The sequence below is a fragment of the Lepidochelys olivacea genome, assembly GCF_965140295.1.
Source record: "Lepidochelys olivacea isolate rLepOli2 genome assembly, chromosome: 5".
NCBI classification, from domain to species: domain Eukaryota; kingdom Metazoa; phylum Chordata; order Testudines; family Cheloniidae; genus Lepidochelys; species Lepidochelys olivacea.
The window spans coordinates 43,599,640-43,618,184 of NC_140415.1; the positions used below are offsets into that span (position 1 = coordinate 43,599,640).

General features: G+C 41.0%; 1 protein-coding gene across 3 annotated transcripts in view; it reads left to right on the top strand.

Moving 5' to 3' along the window:
* MAST4 (microtubule associated serine/threonine kinase family member 4) overlaps window positions 1-18,545 on the top strand; it is a gene marked incomplete at its 5' end in the record, with an annotated part of 455,430 nt that overhangs the window by 401,969 nt on the left and 34,916 nt on the right. For all 3 annotated transcript variants that reach the window (XM_084627959.1, XM_084627961.1, XM_084627960.1), the window contains 3 exons: window positions 2,669-2,736; window positions 6,845-6,930; window positions 17,127-17,335. In XM_084627959.1, coding sequence (XP_084484085.1) covers window positions 2,669-2,736; window positions 6,845-6,930; window positions 17,127-17,335 — 363 coding nt within the window. The remainder of the gene's footprint in view (window positions 1-2,668; window positions 2,737-6,844; window positions 6,931-17,126; window positions 17,336-18,545) is intronic.

An 18,545-nucleotide genomic window follows, 5' to 3' on the forward strand; every position in this document is an offset into this window, starting at 1 on the left:
AAGCTTGAGTCATTCTCGCTGCAACCAACTGGCTCAAATAGTTCTGGTTTCCGGTTGTCTTACAAATGTCAACCTGTTTTATCATAAGCATCTGTTCCTTCCCAGATCTGTTTTAACTCAGGAGAATGTCAAGATCAAACATCCCAAACTGTACTCTCTTCACCATATGGCCTGGTATTTGCATAAGCATCAGACCTAGAGCATTCATGTTCAGAGGCCATTCAGTCTATCCCCAGTCAAAGCAGAAAAGGCTCTAGAAAATGCTATCTAACTAAATGGAGGCATTTCTCTATCTGGATGCAACAAAACCAGTTATCCCCAGAGTCAGCAGATAATCCTACTATTTTGGACTATCTCCTGTCCCTGAAGACTTGAGGGCTTCCCATTTGTTCACTGCAGGTCCATCTAGTAGCCTCCAGTAAAAGGCCACTCTATTTTTACTCACCCAACAGCAGTTAGATTTCTGAAAGGTCTCATTAGGAGCTTCCCACCAATGGCGAAATCAACACTGCAATGGGAACTCAACCTTGCACACTCAATATTTGCCAGACCACCCTTTGAACTATTAGCAACATTTTCCGTGCTCCACCTGTCCATGAAGGTCACCTTCCTAGTCACAGTCACATCAGCCAGAAGCATGAGTGACTCGCCATACACCATACTTCATAAGGAGAAGGTTACCCTTCAACTCCACCTGAAATTCATCCCCAAGGTAATTTCTGAGTTTCACATGAGTCAACCTATTCACTTTCTGGAAGCTTAGATTTCCAATGGGGAGAGATTTCACTCTCTCGACATCAGATGGGCTTTGATTTTCTATCTGCAAAGAACAAAACCAATTGGGAAACCACCAAGGTTATGTAGCAGAGCTATCACAAGGACCAGCGTTATCTGCTCAGAGACTCTCTAAATGGATCTCTGGCTGCATCATTCTTTGTTATCAGTTGGTGTGTATTCCTCCTGACAGGGTGAGGGCCCATTCTACTAGAGCACAAGCAACCTCAACAGTATCTTTTTGAGAAGCGCCTATGCTGGATGTTCGTAGGGCATAGGCTCTACTGGAGCGCCATCCATACCTTCATGAAACATTACGCCTCAGTGTAGGCCTCTTCTGCAGAGGCAACAGTTGGAACAGCAGTTTTACAGACATCTATATTAACTGCATCCCTGCAACCCCCGTTTGACTTCTGCCAACCAGTCAGTCACATGTGGAATATACATAGAAGCCAACACTCAGAAGAAATGGAGGTTACTTATCTATAACTGGAAGTTCTTTGAGGTGTTTGTTCCCTATCTGTATTCCACTACTAGTGCTCCTTCCCCTCTATTTTGATCTTAACTGATTTGCGGTAAGAGGAGGAAGTGGGTTGGCAGTGGTCTGCACTGCCCCTTGTTTCAGAGCACAAGGAGGGCAACAGCACAGACCAATGGACGCTGCTTGCTAGAAATCTCCAGTCTCAGGCGCATGGTGTGCATACATACCAGCATGTGGAATACGGACGAGGCGGGAGGGGGACACATATCTTGAAGAACCGCCAGTTACAGATAAGTAACCTCTATTTCTGCAGGATAGTGAAAGCTAAGATGAGCTATTTGATTATTCAGTATATTTTTCTCCATCATCTTTCATGGTAGAAACCGTTAAGATGGATATTAGAGAGACAAGGTGTGTGAGGTAATGTCTTTTATTGGACCAACTTCTGTTGGTGAGACAAGTTTTCAAGCTTACACAGAACTTTTCTTCAAGTTTGGATTAACTGTGATTGCCTCAGCAGGTCCAACTTAGGCTTAGACCCTGCAGATCTGTTCCTTCAGGGGCAATGACAGTGGTGATCAATGACCAACCAGCATCATTAAAGCAAAGTATCATTTATTTAGAGCACAAGTATTACAGAGCAAACATATCTTAAAAACAATCAAACACACCATGTGAGTGTCTAGTTTACTAGGTGGTTAACATTTTCCACATAGGGCCCCTAGTAGGACTAGCTTCTTGTGCTCTTCCCAGTGCATCTGTGTCAGCTTGTCTTTGTTGGAGCTCACTAACTGACTCTGGACAGCCCCTGGTAACTCACCTCCCTTCACAGGAATCACTTTTTAATTATTTTATTCCTTAGATCTGGTAACTCCCAGCTCTGGCAAAACAAGGTTTACAACATACCTGAAACAGGATACAGGATCTTTTAAGCCAACAGTTTGCCCCATTGACTTTCAAGTGTCTACTGAAATGATCGTATTTAGGAAGCCTTTGTGTTGCTTCCTTGTATGGTGTTCCCACAGCCCTCTCCTGCTATATCAATACATTCCGACAGGGAAGTTTTGTAACCCCAGTATACAGTAACTTCTTCTCGCTGCCCCAGGCACATACAGAATTCATAAAGTTGTTACATCTCAGTATTCATAATATGATTACATAGCAGCTCCATTTCTGTCACAGAAGGATTCATAAAGGCATTGGACAACTGGTCAGAATTTCCAAAAGGGAATTATCCTCCTAAACTGGAGGACTTAACTGAATTTTAAAGGTCATTCAATCACTAATATAGATAATAGAACACTTGTTAATTCTCTGTTCCAGAGAAGAGACTTTTTCATGTTTTTGTTTGGCACTTGCTTCTGTTTGCTATATGTATTCTAAAATGAAGTTTCTGTCCTTCGTTGTTTTCAGAAATAGCTCAGCTAGCTAACTATGACAGTGGCACATCAGAAACTCCAGAAACAGATGAATCACTAAGTGTAAGTCTTCCTGTTACAGTGGTGGTGGCTGATGTTTTTAGCATATCAGTTTTAAAAATACAATGATGTGTTAATTGCATTGTTTCATTACATTCTCTAGCAGATTTTGTACATGGCTGGCTAAACAGAATATAGGTTAAATTTCAAACTAATACCAAGGTGCATAATGGACTAAAGATAGCAACAAGCAATAGCCCCATTATGCCTTCTGTTTTCAGGAAGTTGTAATTTTCACTATTTTCATAAAGTTACTAATATTTACTTCTGTGTATGGAGTTAGCTATTGCTAGAGACTCGCTTGTTTTCTTGGTACTTTTTACATTTCTGCTTAATCACTATTTTTTTCCTCTTTTTGAAAAGGATTTAAAAATCCCTCCAAAAATAAAACTAGAAATATTTGCACATATTTTAAGTGCTCCATTTACACAGTGGTCCAAAATTTTAAAAGGTGCAATGCACTGGACAGATAAATGTCAATAGGTTAAAGTGGTAGCTCTAGATTTGGAAATTAAGATCTGTGAGTAGGAGGATTGTGCATTAAGTTTAAAACATGTTTTGTTGCACCTTGAAGATACATATTGTGAAGATATTCTACTAGGGCTGTGGGTAGTAATAAGTAATATAAAATAATCCTTTGTGGTGACTTGTTTAAATTGCCCCAAGGTAGAATAAAAGTCAGTGGAGATGACTGGAATTACTGGTGTGCTTAAGGGCAGAATCTGGCCCATTATAATAAAAAAATCCAAACAAACATAGAAAACACAGAGGTAGGATTGCAGTGTACCTTTGCAGCAAAAAAAGCAAATGCCTTTGGGCTGCATACATAATTCAGTTCAGTAATAGTTAATTGGCATGACAAGCTATACAAGTATTGCTAGCGTGTAAAATAGAATCCTCAGGTATCTGATGAAAATACTTCCAGTATTTCCAGGAAAAGGCCTGGGAGTGTGTCTGGGGTTTTTTCATCTTATGATCATTCCTGATTTGGTGGCAGGATGCCATCTACAAAGCATTCGGATGCTGTGACATGGAGGTAACTGTACCTTTATATACACCTTTGGTCCCTCTGCATCTGAAATATTGCATAAATCTGGGCACTTAATTATCAGAAATATACTGATAAACTGGACAGAGGTTAAACTGGGGGGGGGAGGGATAGCTCAGTGGTTTGAGCATTGGTCTGCTAAATACAGGGTTGTGAGTTCAATCCTTGGGGGTGCCATTTGGGATCTGGGGCAAAAATTGGGGACTGGTCCTGCTTTGAGCAGGGGGTTGAACTAGATGACCTCCTGAGGTCCTTTCCAACCCTGATATTCTATAATTCTATGAAAGAGGAATAACAAAAATGATTAGGGGGCTGGAGTTACTGAATTATGCAGAGTGACCAACAATTAAATGCGTATGGCTTTGGATAAGCAATGACTAGGGGATCATAAGTCTAGATATCAGGCTACATATCCGGAAACGCTTCATGATAATGTATTGTGTTAGTCTCTGAAATAATCACCCAGGGGACGTGTTGGAAACCACGTTGCTTAGCAAATGTAAAACTAGACTGTCCAAAACACTCATAAATGTGTAATTAGGAACAGTCTTGTTGTGGCAAGCAGATGAATTAAATGATTTAATAGGTCTTCACTTCCAGCTTCAGATTATATCATTCTATTAATATGCCTAGTTGCTTTCATGTACTGTATTGTTATATATTGTTATATATACCCTATTTGTGCAAAATAGGGTATATATAACAATATATATATGAGTGCTTTTTCCCCACTGCCTCCTGTCCTTTTCAAAATGCCCAGACCGACATCAGTGTTGGTCCCTCCCCTTTCAATGGGGGATAGTTTCAGAGGTTCTGAAGACCTGCAAGTTGCAATTTGGCAATACAGGAAAGCAAGGCTAATTCATTTAGTGCTGCCACATTGGGCCATACCCACCAGGGATAGGTTAAAATAATTAGGTGTTTACCACTCATACCTCAGTGCCACCTGGTGTGGGAGGGTACCTGCTGCTAGAAAGCTCTGTGGAAATATCCTGAACCCTCTGTGAAGAAATATACATACCAATTCAGACATACTCTCTGGAACTAAAACCTCCCTCCCATCTGGCATATCAGACCTATTTTGAGGAAGGATATGGGAGAGAAAGTTCTTTACTAAATCTTGGGGCCCAATTGAGTGGCTTCACCGGGGTTCAACATTTATTTAAACTGGTCCTGCAGGAAATGAAAAAGTTGCTGAGCACATAAACAACAAATCAAGTAGGAGGAAGGATTTCTTTGCCATACATATAGGAAAGCTTTGTATTATTAAGTATCCCCAAACTTAATTAAGAGTTAAGGTTTCCCAGTGGTGCTTCACACCTTTCCAGAATGTCAAGGTCAGCTACACTCCAAACTCTCGCAATCAGGATATGAAGAGTTGAGATACATGCCACCCCTACAGTGTAACCTTAAATCTGTCCTCTGCGCATACTAGTCTTTTCATTTTATACAGAACACTCTGAGGACCGAACACATGAGCTCTCTAAAACATTGTCTTGACATGTCTCTTTGCTAAGGCAAAACTGGGATTTAGGTTCAAGCATAGTGAAAAGGAACTATCTGTCCTACACTCAAGCACTGGGCCTTCTCCACACAAACCACCCCCAGACTTGCAAAATGCAACCTCCCTGCCCCCTGTCATTCTTCCCCGATGATTTCTTTCAAGATAGTGTCTTCACTTATCCTCTACTTAGCCCCAGAAATCACTCTCAAGTATGCCACCACATTATTGATAATTCCCAGGACGAGTACACCGCTGTGCACCACTGCTAACGCAACCTACAGAACTTTGTGCTGAAATGAGGCACATTTGATCCCTTTGAAGTCCTCGTGCACGTCTCGTAATAGCTGTGCCAGTATGCTCCAACAAATCCCTCCACCATTCGATACAACTACACTGACACTGTTGGAGTGCATGTCAATAAATGCTAGAATTCAAATATGTGGAGCACAACATAAACAACACATTCTCTTAGTCCTTCCTCATGTCTGTTTATTATGGTAAATTATTCCCACCCCCAGGTACTGAACCATTCTTAGTGGCTGTTGCCAGTTCCAGGGGACAGGGTTAAGGTTGTGTTGTGGGAGTGGCCAAACTTTGAATTTCCTGGTTTTCAGAGATTTGACATTCTGGAAGGACATGATGCACCATTGGGCAATCTTAACCATAACTCTGCATTAAGGTTTTGGACCCTTAATTCTCAGCCTCCCCATGTACCACAGCCCAGGTTTCTGCCTCCATTTCTTCTGGTTCTTTGGCAATGATTACCCCAGTCACAAAATGTACTGTTTAGTCTCACTGCTGCCTTTATATAATCTCCTCATCTCCAATCTCTCTGCCAGTCCAGTCCAGCCCAGTTTTCCAATCTCAGCCCTCCTCCCTAAGGAGAGGCGGGTGTTGGCGAGGGCCCCACAGGCTGAGGACCTGGGGAGAGGATTCAGGGACTGCCATGGAGGCAGTGGGAATGTTTTTGGAGTGGGGGGAAAACATGAGGGGGCAGCATGGATGTGGGGAGTTTTGGGGGACAGAACTGAAGCCCCCTAGTATGCCCCACTGCACAGCTCTGACCTCCTCCTTTCCACCCCACTCTTTCCTGTGCCTCTCCAACACCTCTCCGCATTTCCCCCTCACTGCTCTGACCTCCCATATTAAGCAACAAGTTCATCCATCCTTTCTTAGTACTTATCTATACATCAAGGACCAGATTTACAAAAGTATTCAGGCACCTAAGTGCCTCAGCAGGTCCAATGTCTAGCTGCATCCTTAGCTTGCTAAATATTTTTGTAAATCTGGCCTTATGTATATCTGCCAGCACCCCACCACAGGTGAGTAGATCAGTAGATGCAGAATAGCATATAATTTTCTGATGGAATGACAGCTTGTTTCAGAGCCTTCTCTGGCCCCTGACCAGTTGAGCTGTGGCTGATTGGCCAGAGCCATAAGAACATTCCATCGTGGTTTTGATGAGCATGTTGCAGCCTGAAAGCAATAAATAATTTTTTCTGTTCTCTATATGTCTGTAGAGTGTTAACTTTGTTCTCTTTCCCTTTTTTACTTAAAAGAGCTCTAATACATCAGTGAAGCTCCAGAGGAAACCTCGTGAAAGCGATTTTGAAACAATTAAACTGATTAGTAATGGAGCTTATGGGTGAGTAATGCATGAGTGTAACAGCTCTTCTGTATTTTGTTTTTGCATAATTTCCCATTATTTCTTACTGTAAACAGCAGGGAGGGGCGTGTGAATGTATGTGTGTGCATGTACCCATGTGTGCCTGGGTGCTTTTCTAATTCTGGTTTCTATTCCAAATGCATTTCCCATGTTATTACTGACAGTTGTGATATACAAGAAACAACTGAGCCTTCTGCAAACTGGTGCTAGTCAGTAACAAAATCCAGTATAGCCAGCATACTTCAGTGTTGTGAATTAAGATAACATATATTCTCACCAAAAAAGATGCTTGTGAACCTGTAGAACTAAATGCCACATGAAGCTAAAGATGAAATGTTAAAATGGAGTTTTGAAGAAAATTTAAAAAGTCTAAACTTAATATTGAAAGCAGAATTTTTTTCAAATTTTGGAAAGGAGTGTAATTGATTCGTAAGGAGTACACTGTAAAATAGTGTTCTTGCCCTAAAAACATAAGTTGAAGAAAACATAGTCACTGTTTTAAGTGAATACATAACATATTTTTTCCCAATTGAAAATACGCTTATACCAGTCTCTTTAAACCAAAGATGCCTGAATGATGTCCTACCGAGAGCTCCAGTGGCAATTTGTCAGTTCAAGGGCCTTGCTTGCCTGGATAAAAATGGAGACCACTCATCTTTCATTTGGAAATGCATCACATAGAGATTGCAGGCTCTGATTAAGATCAGACATTGCATGCTGTGCCCTGTGGTTTTTTTGGGCTCCCCCTCTGTTCACGAAAGGATTAAGGCAAGTCCATAGATCCAAACTGCTGTGCTAAGAGAGGCTGAACAAACAATTTGGGTCAACCCCAGGGTGGTTGAGGAATCCACTACCAAAAAAAGTTGGCTCTGCTGTGGGATGAGGAGCTGTTTCCTGGTCCTGAGCTCCTCATGCTGATTCTAGCCCTTCCTGCTCTCAGCCCAAATGGGGCAGCTGCATTATATGACTGAGCACTCGCTGTAGAATTCCTGAATGTAAAAGAGAAAGCAGCTACAGTCCACCTTCCTATCTCATGCTCACTTTTAATGGCCAGAGGCTTAAGGTCATAGCTAATGCACCTCTCTGGTCACAGTTAGTTATTTCTTTGTTGTGACCCGTTGACCCAGGGAGTAGGAGTATTTCAGGCTGCAGCTAATTCACCCTTCATGCCAGTGATGGTCAGTCACTACAGTGCATGCAAGGGCTATTGTCTGTGCCCAGACTTGCTTATGTGGCTCAGCAAAAAGCTTGAAGAAAATGTAGCATAATTTTCATTAAAATTACATAAAAATCCAAACACAGCTCTCATTTCTCAACCTCACACAAATCATCCCCTCAATGATTTTCCCCTAGGCACCTCATCACCACATATTCAATTCTTGCAATTGCCTCAGTACTTCGAAAAGGAAAAGGTCCTCTTCTAGGTAGGTAGCAGCTGCTGCCACCACTGCTTCACCAGTGCATACGTCTCTCTCTCCTTCCCCTGACAGCTGCTCAGAAAGGGATAGGGAAGGCACTGACTTGGCCAGCCGGTGAAGAACAAAAGAGAATCTTAGCCATTGTACCCACCCAACCTTGGAGGAATTCCTGGTGGGGAGAGGAAAAGAGAGATGGGGCCAGGAACCCTGAGCCCCCACCCAAAGGGCAAAGGCTAGGCAGGTCTGTCTGTGCCTCATCCTCCTTACACTCTAAGAGCCTCAGCCAGTCATAGAGCAACATAGTGCAGAGAGTCACCTCTAGCCCAGAGCAGACCAAGTTTCATAGAACTGTAAAGCCAAAATGGACATTTATGATCATCTAGTCTGGCCTCCTGCATAACACAGGTTGAATTTCACCCAGTAATTTGAAGCAAGCCCAATAACTTGTGGTTTCAAATGAATTCAGGCTAAAATGTGTGAAACCTTTGGGATTCACAGATGTTTTCATGAATAAACAGTGGCTGTCGATATGTTCTCAAGCTGCATATAATAGGACCCCACACATCACAAACTTTCATAGCAAGTGAGGAGAAATGAGTATTGTGTTCTGTTCTGTTGTATGTGGTGTTGTGAGAACCAATGTAGAATGGAGTATTGGTAGTGGGATATACAAACCCCGCACTGTAAGGAAGGGTTCAAGCAGCAACTCTGGGCCCAGGTGTACTCACTCTGCCATATCTGTAAAGCATTCATGTCTTGGAAGAGGAACTCATAAGCACCTTTCTGGTTAGATTTCCACTCCGCTTTACAAGGTAGGAGGTAGATTAATTTGCATTGACATTTTTCAGGCATTTAGTGTGTTTAATTGACTTGGCAGCATGTGATTGGTTGATTTACTGTACATTTATTATCAGTATGTTTAAAGGGTAACGTATCATTAGTACCCTGAATTCCTCTTATCCTGTCTAAGAAATGGAATATAATTAAGCAATAATGTCTGCATCTGTTGATACAAAGCAATAAACTTCTTCATAGGAATTTATTACAGTTTATTTACAAGTATAAACAGCTGAAATTAAAGTTATTGTTATGCTACACGGGTTTTTTTTTTCTCTTCCAGTGTTTTTCCACTTCATTAACTCTCTGAAGTAATCTAAATGTGTGTGAATTCTGCCTGTGCTTCACTGATTTATTCTCAGGAATATGTCACTAGGTGTATTTTGTGATGTGGCTTGCTAATACTTGATTATGTTATTGTAATATTTCATTTCTTTCAAGGATGTAGTGAAAGGATTCTTCCTGAACCAAATGAGAAGAAAATGTTACTGAGTGCAGTGTCTTTGTTTGATTGGTTTTGCTATGGATGTTCCTGCCTTCACAGTGAAGTTAAAGGCTTTGACAATTTGACAGTGTAATTGTTGGTCTTGGCACGTTGTAGCAGAGATTTGTCAGATATGTTAAACTTCATGAGTTTAAATTTGAACCATTGGTTTTTTTTGAAAGTTTGAGTAAATATCTTAGCAGTATTCCGCTTTGTAATTGGTTGAATAAACTCATTTGTAGTGTAATTAAATGACTGTATAGTAATGAGGTACATCGGGCTTTTGGGAATGGTTGGGAATATACAAGAAGTTAAACAAGCTGTGAATCAGTAAACATGTAGGATGCAGGCCAAATCATTAATGGTTTCACAAGCTGTCTGTCTTAGACTCTCTCACCAGCCAAAAGGTATTCCTTTAATGCTCCCCACATTTTTAATTTTCATTACTGTTCAAGCAGATTTTCTCCAAATTTTAAAATTTCAAATGGTAACATATAGGAACTCTTTGGTCATCGTGCTGCAGCTGCCGTCAGCATGGCTGCATAAACAAGCTCAATCAATTACATCTTACAGTTAGTTTTATTGGGCATGTGAACTCCCCATTTGGATTTGTTAGGCAGTTGTTTTAGTTTTGCGTAATAGTGCCTGCTTTACGCAATGATCTGGTGCCAATTACATCAGTTGAAAAAGGGGTGATGAATTGAATATTTGGGTTGGGTACACATGACATACTGGCCTAGTGTGTCTCGTTCCCCATTAGCATCTGATCCATTTAGAGTAAAAAGGCCTAATACTGCTACTAGCAAATCCAGTAATTTCTGTCAATCAAATGGTAGATGCTCGTATTTTTGATGTTGAAGGCCCTAGGTTCAGTCCCCATTGAGGGCCTGTGCATGGTGGCCTATCTGGGAATTTGAACTCTTGTGCCCTTCAGATACATGTCCCATAATAAGGGGAGTAACACCCTGGATAAGTGTCTTGCTTCTCTCCAGTGGATGGTACATAGAGGAGAATAAGATCCTTCTAAAGCTACCAGCTACGGAGTTAGCTCAAGTAGTAGAGGCAGATGCTTTTGATGCTGAAAGTCCCATTTTCAATCACTGCTGACTGTAGGGTGTGTTCAAAGGGCTGGAAAATAATTTCTCAAGTGAGTGTTTCAATTACTCCCAGCCCTCTTTTTTTATTCGGAATGCAACAAAGTGGAACTTTCACTGAGATTGTTCATTTTATAAACAAGCTGGGCAGTAGTATCATTGTTTTACATGGACTTTTACGAACAGTATTAGAAGTGGGAGGAGATACTCTTAGGGCAGGTCTACACTAGAAGTGCTGCACTGGCTCAGCTGTGCTGCTGTAGTGCATCTGGTGAAGATGCTCTATGCCGAAGGGAGAGCTTTATCCCATCGGCATAATTACTCCACCTCTGAGAGAGGCAGAAGCTATGTCAGCAAGAGAGCATCTCCTGCCGATATAGCGTCAGTGTGGACAGTGCTTAGGTTGCTGTAACTTGCGTTGCTTGATGGGGTGTCTTTTTCACACCCCTGAGTGATGTAAGTTAGATCAACTTAAGCAGTAGTGTAGACCTGCCCTTAGATATTGAGAGATGCTTTTTTCAGCTTCAGAATGAAAATCTACATGAAGTAGTCAAACAACTGCAACTAGTAGTAGGAGGAAAGCAAAATTATTGGGTTTTATGAGATGGGTAGTTGATCACTTAGTGTTTGGGCATCAGCTAGCTGGAAGATAATTTAAGATCAGAAGTAGGGATATTTCACTATCACCTATATGCATATTACATTGACAAACCATAAATCACAGTTGCCTGGATGTTTTCCCTACATCATAGACAACAAAGCCTCAATTCTAGGGTGATGCAGAATTCACAAATCTCTTCTCAGGAAACTACTTGAAAATAAAGCTGCTAGCACTTGAAAGATAGACACTGTCTCTTTTAAACTGCAAATACAGCAAGGTATCTGATTATTCCCTAAGGAGTCCAGGGTTCTTTGATAAATTAGGGAACCGGGTCAAAGAGACTAATGCAGCTTCTTTAGCCTCAAGCACCAAATCTACCCCAGGTTACAAAATGGCTCTAATGCAATTGTGGAAGTTGTAATAAGGGCTTTAAACCAGGACTGAAGCACGGTAGTTATTTAAGAGAAACCCAAATGCTCTTTCTCCTGTGGCAGATTTTGAGGCTACCTTGTGCAGGAAAAGTCTTCCACAATTAACATCTGCATTTGATTAGGTAAACCTTTTGAAATTTTATTTTTAAACCTCCTTTGTCTGTAGGAGTGTATTATCCTCTGCATCTAGCCCAGCCAAATCAGAGCCAATGTTTTCAGGCAATAATGACAGGATTATTGAAGTAATTAATATTAGAGCTGAAAGGAGGCAATATTCGAAAGATCCGTATGTCAGTGATGAGACTTTTTTGGAGGAGTAAACTTTGTTTATTGTAATTAAATGTAAGATCAATAAAATATAGGATACCAGTGCAAAACTTTGTCACTAAATATAAATGCTAATCATCACAGTGAGACAGACCATGGAAGCAAACTCCAGCAGCCATGCCAAGAAAGTAGATAGAAAGGAAGGTAAAAAACCCAAATCCACAGTTCCAGAAACTAGAGGATTAGAATAATGCCATTCAGAACCTGGAACTCTGGATTGTCCATCTGTTTGAGACGAAATTCTAGTTGAATGCTGCTTAAATGACGTAAAAACAAGTGCAATGTAAGAAACAGGTGCCCCAATGAGTCTCCTAAATGTAGTCTGGATGAAAAAGTATTTACTCTGTGCGATTGTGCCCACTTACTGAGTGTCTGGGCACCAAGGAAAATTTTGGTTTGCAAGCAGTGAATGCGGCCAGGTAAAAGTCCTGGTAAGTAATGGGCCAGAGCTTCCAGAGTGCTAGAAATAATAGTTTACTAGTTTCTACTTGTGGTAGAAATGAATCGCTTGCTGACTTGTTGCAAATAAAGCTTATCACCAGAGATTTATGAGTGAGGATGCCCAGAATCTCTTGTAACACCATGTGGACTCTGAGTGAGCTTGTATTCCCTTCAGCGTTGACTATTGCGCTGGCAGCTTTCCAATGTTATACAGAGGAGTGTTTGATGGGCCTTTGGGATTAAATATGCATCCCATTTTACATGTTATCATGGTCTATAGCAAGGGTTTTGACCAACATATGGAAAAGTGCTAAAGCAATTGTTTAGCTGTGAAGTAAAATTAAAACCTGTAAATATAGTCTCTCTAAAAGAAATCTGATAGCTGGGAAGATTAATATCAAGTGAAGTGCATTGGGCTGACCCTTTAAATATGGTCAGCATGCAAAATTGGAAGCAAAAGAAGACAAAAATAGTCCATGAATTACAAAAGCGAAGGGATTTTCTAGGATGCTATCATGGGTTAATTAGGGGCTGTTCTCATGTTACTAAACTCTTGGGACCTGCTAAAAATAATAAAAAACAAGGAAAGAGCTGGAAGAGAAAGCCAATTGTCTTATCAAAGTCAGCTGGACAGATATCCACTAAGAGGCTGAAGGCCTGTTTTGTTATCTGCTTCCTCTTCATCAGTCCCCTCCTGTGTGATGACGTATCCCAAGTTTGATCAGCTGTTCATTTTGCACTTTGATGCTTCAGCCAATACATGGGGGGACAATATTGTTTCAGCTGCAGTGCTGTACATTTCAAGTAATAGCCTGTTGATCAGAAGCATCTATCCAAGACAGAAATAAGCTACCACTTGCATTCAAGGAAGGTAGAAATCGTGACTTTGAAATGTGTCTCACTGAACAGTTGAGGAATAATCTGTAGTATGCTCCAGGTTTTCCCATCTATAGCAATAACATCTCCGCTGATGTCATGAGACCATATTTTTGCTACTATTAATTAATTTATATGGCTACTATTAATTAATTTATATTAATTAATTTATATTGGCTACTATTAATTTATATTAATTTTTGCTACTATTAATTAATTTATATGGCTTATCGTTACCCTCCAATCCTAGAAGAAATCTCTAAAATCAAGGTATAGTTGTAAACTGGACCAGTAGGGTGAGCTGTTCATTGTGGCTCCTATCAAGCAGCACCGCTGTGTCATTATTAAAAGTAAGGAAAGGGAGAAAGGCAGGAAAATCAGACCTGGGAAGAAAAAAGAGGGAGTGAGATGCGGGGGTGTAGAGGATGTGGGAAGATGACTGGGCCCTTCAGTATAATGTGGGACTTCACCCTTTATTTGGTAAGCTATGGTACAGTCATAGAAGCCCAGTTCCGTGGGTTCGGGGCAGATCAGAGTACAAAAGAGCATGGTACAGAAAAGAGGCCTGCCTAGGAATGTTAAGATGCAGCAGGAGAAGTTTCTGTAATTTTTTTTCAGTCTTATTTCAATGAAGTTGTGATAAGTTCAGCTTCTCAGTCAAGTGTCTCTGTGACTGTATATTCCTCCTAGCCTTCCCTTCCATTCGGAGTGCAACATATACAAAGACTTGGAAAGCAGCTGGCCTAAAAGACAAGCACCTGCGTTCTTGGTGATGTATATAGATGGCAATTCACATTACTAAATTTTCCCCCATTTTTTGAAACTGCAACAATTTTTGTACCTTTTCATTTAACTCTTCTACTTTGGAGAGTCTTGCTATTCAACAACCATTTCAGTGACCATTCAGCACATTTAACTACCAACTTTTAACTCAGTGGGAGTTGAGGGCACTTCAGGATTCGGCGCTTTGATTTCAATAACTGTGGTATAGAGTTGTTTCAGGTATGCTCAGGATATTGACAGGTTGTGGGGAGAGAAAAGTAGCATAACTACCATGAATTCAGCGGAAGAAAGGAAATCTACAATATGAGTGTATCTTGAGCCACTTTCTTCATTTCAGCAAGCACAAATATGGAGAGAGAATTCCACTAGACACTTTCAAAAACCTGTGTTTACCCATGTCTCCATCCATATTGACACAGGGCATTGCTTCACATGCAAATACAAACAAAAGAACAAGGAGTCAAAAAATGCTGCAAGTTGAGTTGTCCTCCTGTGGCACCTGCATGAAACTCAGAATACTCAGTTTCTGGTTGCTTGAGTGAATGTGGCAGTGTGAGATCCCCCGGAATTGAATAGTGAATGGTGCCATGAGTGTGTATTCTTTGTCAGACACATGGGAATGTAAAACGCTGCACAATATAAACAATGCATGCATGTGTTTATATAATTGTGCTGTCTCCTGCTCCCGCTCCCTGTTGAGTCTGATACTGCTTGAAGTTGAGAAATATTTTCTGAAGAAATGTGGACTGCTGAGCCCTGTTTACATGGAAGCATATATGGGTGCCTACCTGTGACGTTAAAGGCTGAGGTGGTGGCATAAGGAAGTGTAACATTAATTAGATAAAGGTTCTGATATTAATCATGATGATAATTTGTTTGGCAGGTCAGATACATTTTATCTTACTAGTTCCTGTGATGTTGTCTTTAAATTTAAATTACTAGCTGCACAGCTCCATAGATTGTGCAGAAGGAAGCATTTGTATTAAGGCTCAATTTTAATAGCCTCCAATTAATACCTATTACTGCATCCTTAAGAGCTCAACTTGCCAGGCCTGGCTGAAGGGCAGCTTTTGGAGTCCATCAGCAGTGCTTCATTGGCCCCAATCCTGAAATGGGAGTTCCTGCACAGAGTCCTGCAGAGTTCAATGAGACTGTGTATTGACATAAGAATTCCTTGGAAGATCAAGGTTTCAGGCAGGTGAAGGGGTCACTTTCCCCGCACGTAAGATGTCAGGAAGGTAACCAGAATAAGAGGGTTGAAATAGGAAAAAGAGAGGAGGACAAAGGGACAAAATCGGTAGACAGAGGCTGAGCTTGACAGGAAATGGGGACAAAGAGAAGGGAGAGGGAGGACAGAAAATGAGAAAAGAAGGGTGTTAGAAACTCAGTGAAAGGGAGGGTGGGGGCAGAGAGGAAAATCCATTTCAGGGAGGGGTGGGAAGAGATGGAGGAAGAAAAGTAAGAAGCCAACAGGGAGGAGAACTGATCTGTGAAGTTGCGTAACTAACTCAGTTTTTTATTCCACCTTGGGAGGGGCATGAAACAGGAGCAGATCTTTGTAAAAGGCACAAAGGGTGGGGCTTGACTCACTTCACTCCCTGCCCAAGGTGTTTTCTACCTAAACATTATGATGTAATGTCTTTCAGCTGCCCTACCCTTGGTTGGGAACTGTACTTTCAGAGACAATGGAAAAGATTAATGACAACCTTTTCAATCAGAGAAAACACTCACCAGGAATATCACGCCACAAAAGAAATGAAAAACAACTTTGGCTGTTCAGAAGGGTTTATAAATTACTCTAGTGTGGGGTTAGAGTACTCTTTATCAAAAATAGTGAGACAAAAAGTAAATTCTGAGCTGCCTTTTTTATTTAAATAATTATATGGAGATATAAGTGGGCCTCTGGGGGGCACAAATTGAATTAGAAACGACATAATCAACTTCTCCCTTTTTCTCTGCTTTCTCTGTCTCATCCTTTCCTTTCCACACACCCAAACTGCTATGATAATTACATACTAAAAATGCCCTAAGCAATAAATATGACAAAATAGAGGTAATGCAATATAAAGATTTTTCAGGATTTGCCTCCAGGGATTTTTAGGAAATGTAGTAATTTACATCCTGTGTCCATGCTCCAGTGCAGGGATCATGGAATGAGTGATCTCTTTCACCAAATCCTGGAAGCAACCAGGGCTGCTCAGATGCTGCTTTGCTTTCACTCTGCTTTGCTTTCACCCCCAAATCCCAGATGACAGGAAGCCCAGTCAGTGTGGCCCCAATGGAATTTCTACATATCTAGGGCAAGACTTAATCCCACATTAATAGGGAAGCTAACACAGTGATCCATTTTAATGGAATCAGCCACTGCTGATCTGCCCTTGGTAGTGGTAAATGCTGATGTCAGGGACAGGGTGATGGTAACAGATGAGGCACTTGGCAACTAGCAAAGCAAGAGCCACCCCACTGAGCAGCTTTTGCCCTTCCAGGCATTTCACATATGAAACCTCATGAGAAGTCCATGACTTATTTGAAAATTCCCTGAAATGGAGGCTGAATCATAATTATGACACACACTTGCAGAATAGGCACTTGTCAGAATGATTTATAATGTTGGCCATAGCTGTTTTTTCTCCATAAATCCTTTGCAGGTGGAAATGCCCAGAATCCATTTGAGCTGAGACCATTTGCAGGCTTTATTTAGGTTTTTTAATTGTGTGAGGTTGATGTGTCAATTGAGGCTGCATCTTGGTCACGAAACAAAACAGTATTCGGGAGCTCAGATTTGAAAGACTAGTCACTGCCATCTTTGTTTTGTACTATATATAAATATAAATAAATCTCATCACCAATCCCTTTTTTCTCCTGTTGTTTGGGCTGTTTCAGTGCCGTTTATTTTGTGCGACATAAAGAAACCAGACAGAGATTTGCCATGAAGAAAATTAACAAACAGAATCTCATCCTCCGAAACCAGATTCAGCAGGCCTTTGTTGAGCGTGATATCCTGACATTTGCAGAAAATCCATTTGTCGTCAGCATGTACTGCTCCTTTGAAACTAGACGCCATTTATGTATGGTCATGGAGTATGTGGAAGGTAAAGTATTTGTTCTCTTTACAGTGGGAAGAACAGTGTATTTTAGCATCAAAAAAGGAAAATCAACCCACACTGTATTTACATTACAAAAGCTCGCCTGTGTGTTCTCTGTACAGTAGCTATGTACACGTAGGATCTAAATCCACCAATGAGATGGCTTCATTCCCAATCATTATCTTTTGGTGATTGCCTGTAAACTGCTTATCTTGCAGCTCTAAAGAGAAGTAATGCTCAATGAATGAGTTTGTTATAATTTATAATCATAAGTGTCCTGTAACACTGGAAATTCATGTGAAAATAAAGTTAAGAAGTTATCTTCTGCTTTTGAAATTTTCACCACTGTGAAAATGATAGTGTATCTGAAAACAATTTACAGTAATAAGCTTGAAACACCAAAGAGACACCTTCAAGGGGACCCTGACATTGAGAGAAAGAAGGTCCAGTGGTTAGATTGTTAGCCTGGGTCGTGGAGGAGAGAAAGATCCTGTGTGATCTTGGTTGGTCATTCTGGGTGTCAATTCCCCATCTGTAAAATGAGTATAACACTACTTCTCTACCTTACAGGGGTATTGTGAATAAATACATTAAAGAGTAAGAGGCATGCAGATTCTATGTTGATGGGTCCATATAAATATCTTAGGTAGGTAGATAGTAGAGAGTTTCTCCTGTCGGTGTAGGTACTTCACCTTCCTGAAAGGCAGAAGCTATGTTCCCAGGAGAAGCCCTCCTGTTGACCCAGCGCCGTCTATGCTGGGGGTTAGGTCAGTATAACTACGCGGATTTTCCACACCTTTGAGTGACATAGTAGTGTAGGCCAAGCCTAAGTCTTGATGATGATATTTAAGGTAGTGAATAAAAATATAGTAAAAAAAAATAAAAAAATTCTTTTTGAAAACACCTGAATCTCATTCAGGGTCTAGGATATCTTTATCCTTGCACCAAATGCACACGTACACCACTCGGCCACAGGGCAGGCAATCATACATGCTACACTGAGTGCAATAAACAGGATAGCCCCCACTCTGCTGCTAGGCTTTTGCCTGTATTTTCTCCTACAGCTACCTAGGTTAATGATAGGATTTTTGTTTAAATCAAGAAGTTTTGCTTATAGTTTAGTTTAAAGGTTTTAAAGACTGGCAAGTGTACCACGCCCCCTTTCCACTCCCCTTCCAAACCCCCTCTCGAAACTCCCTGCTAGCGGTCCCTGTTT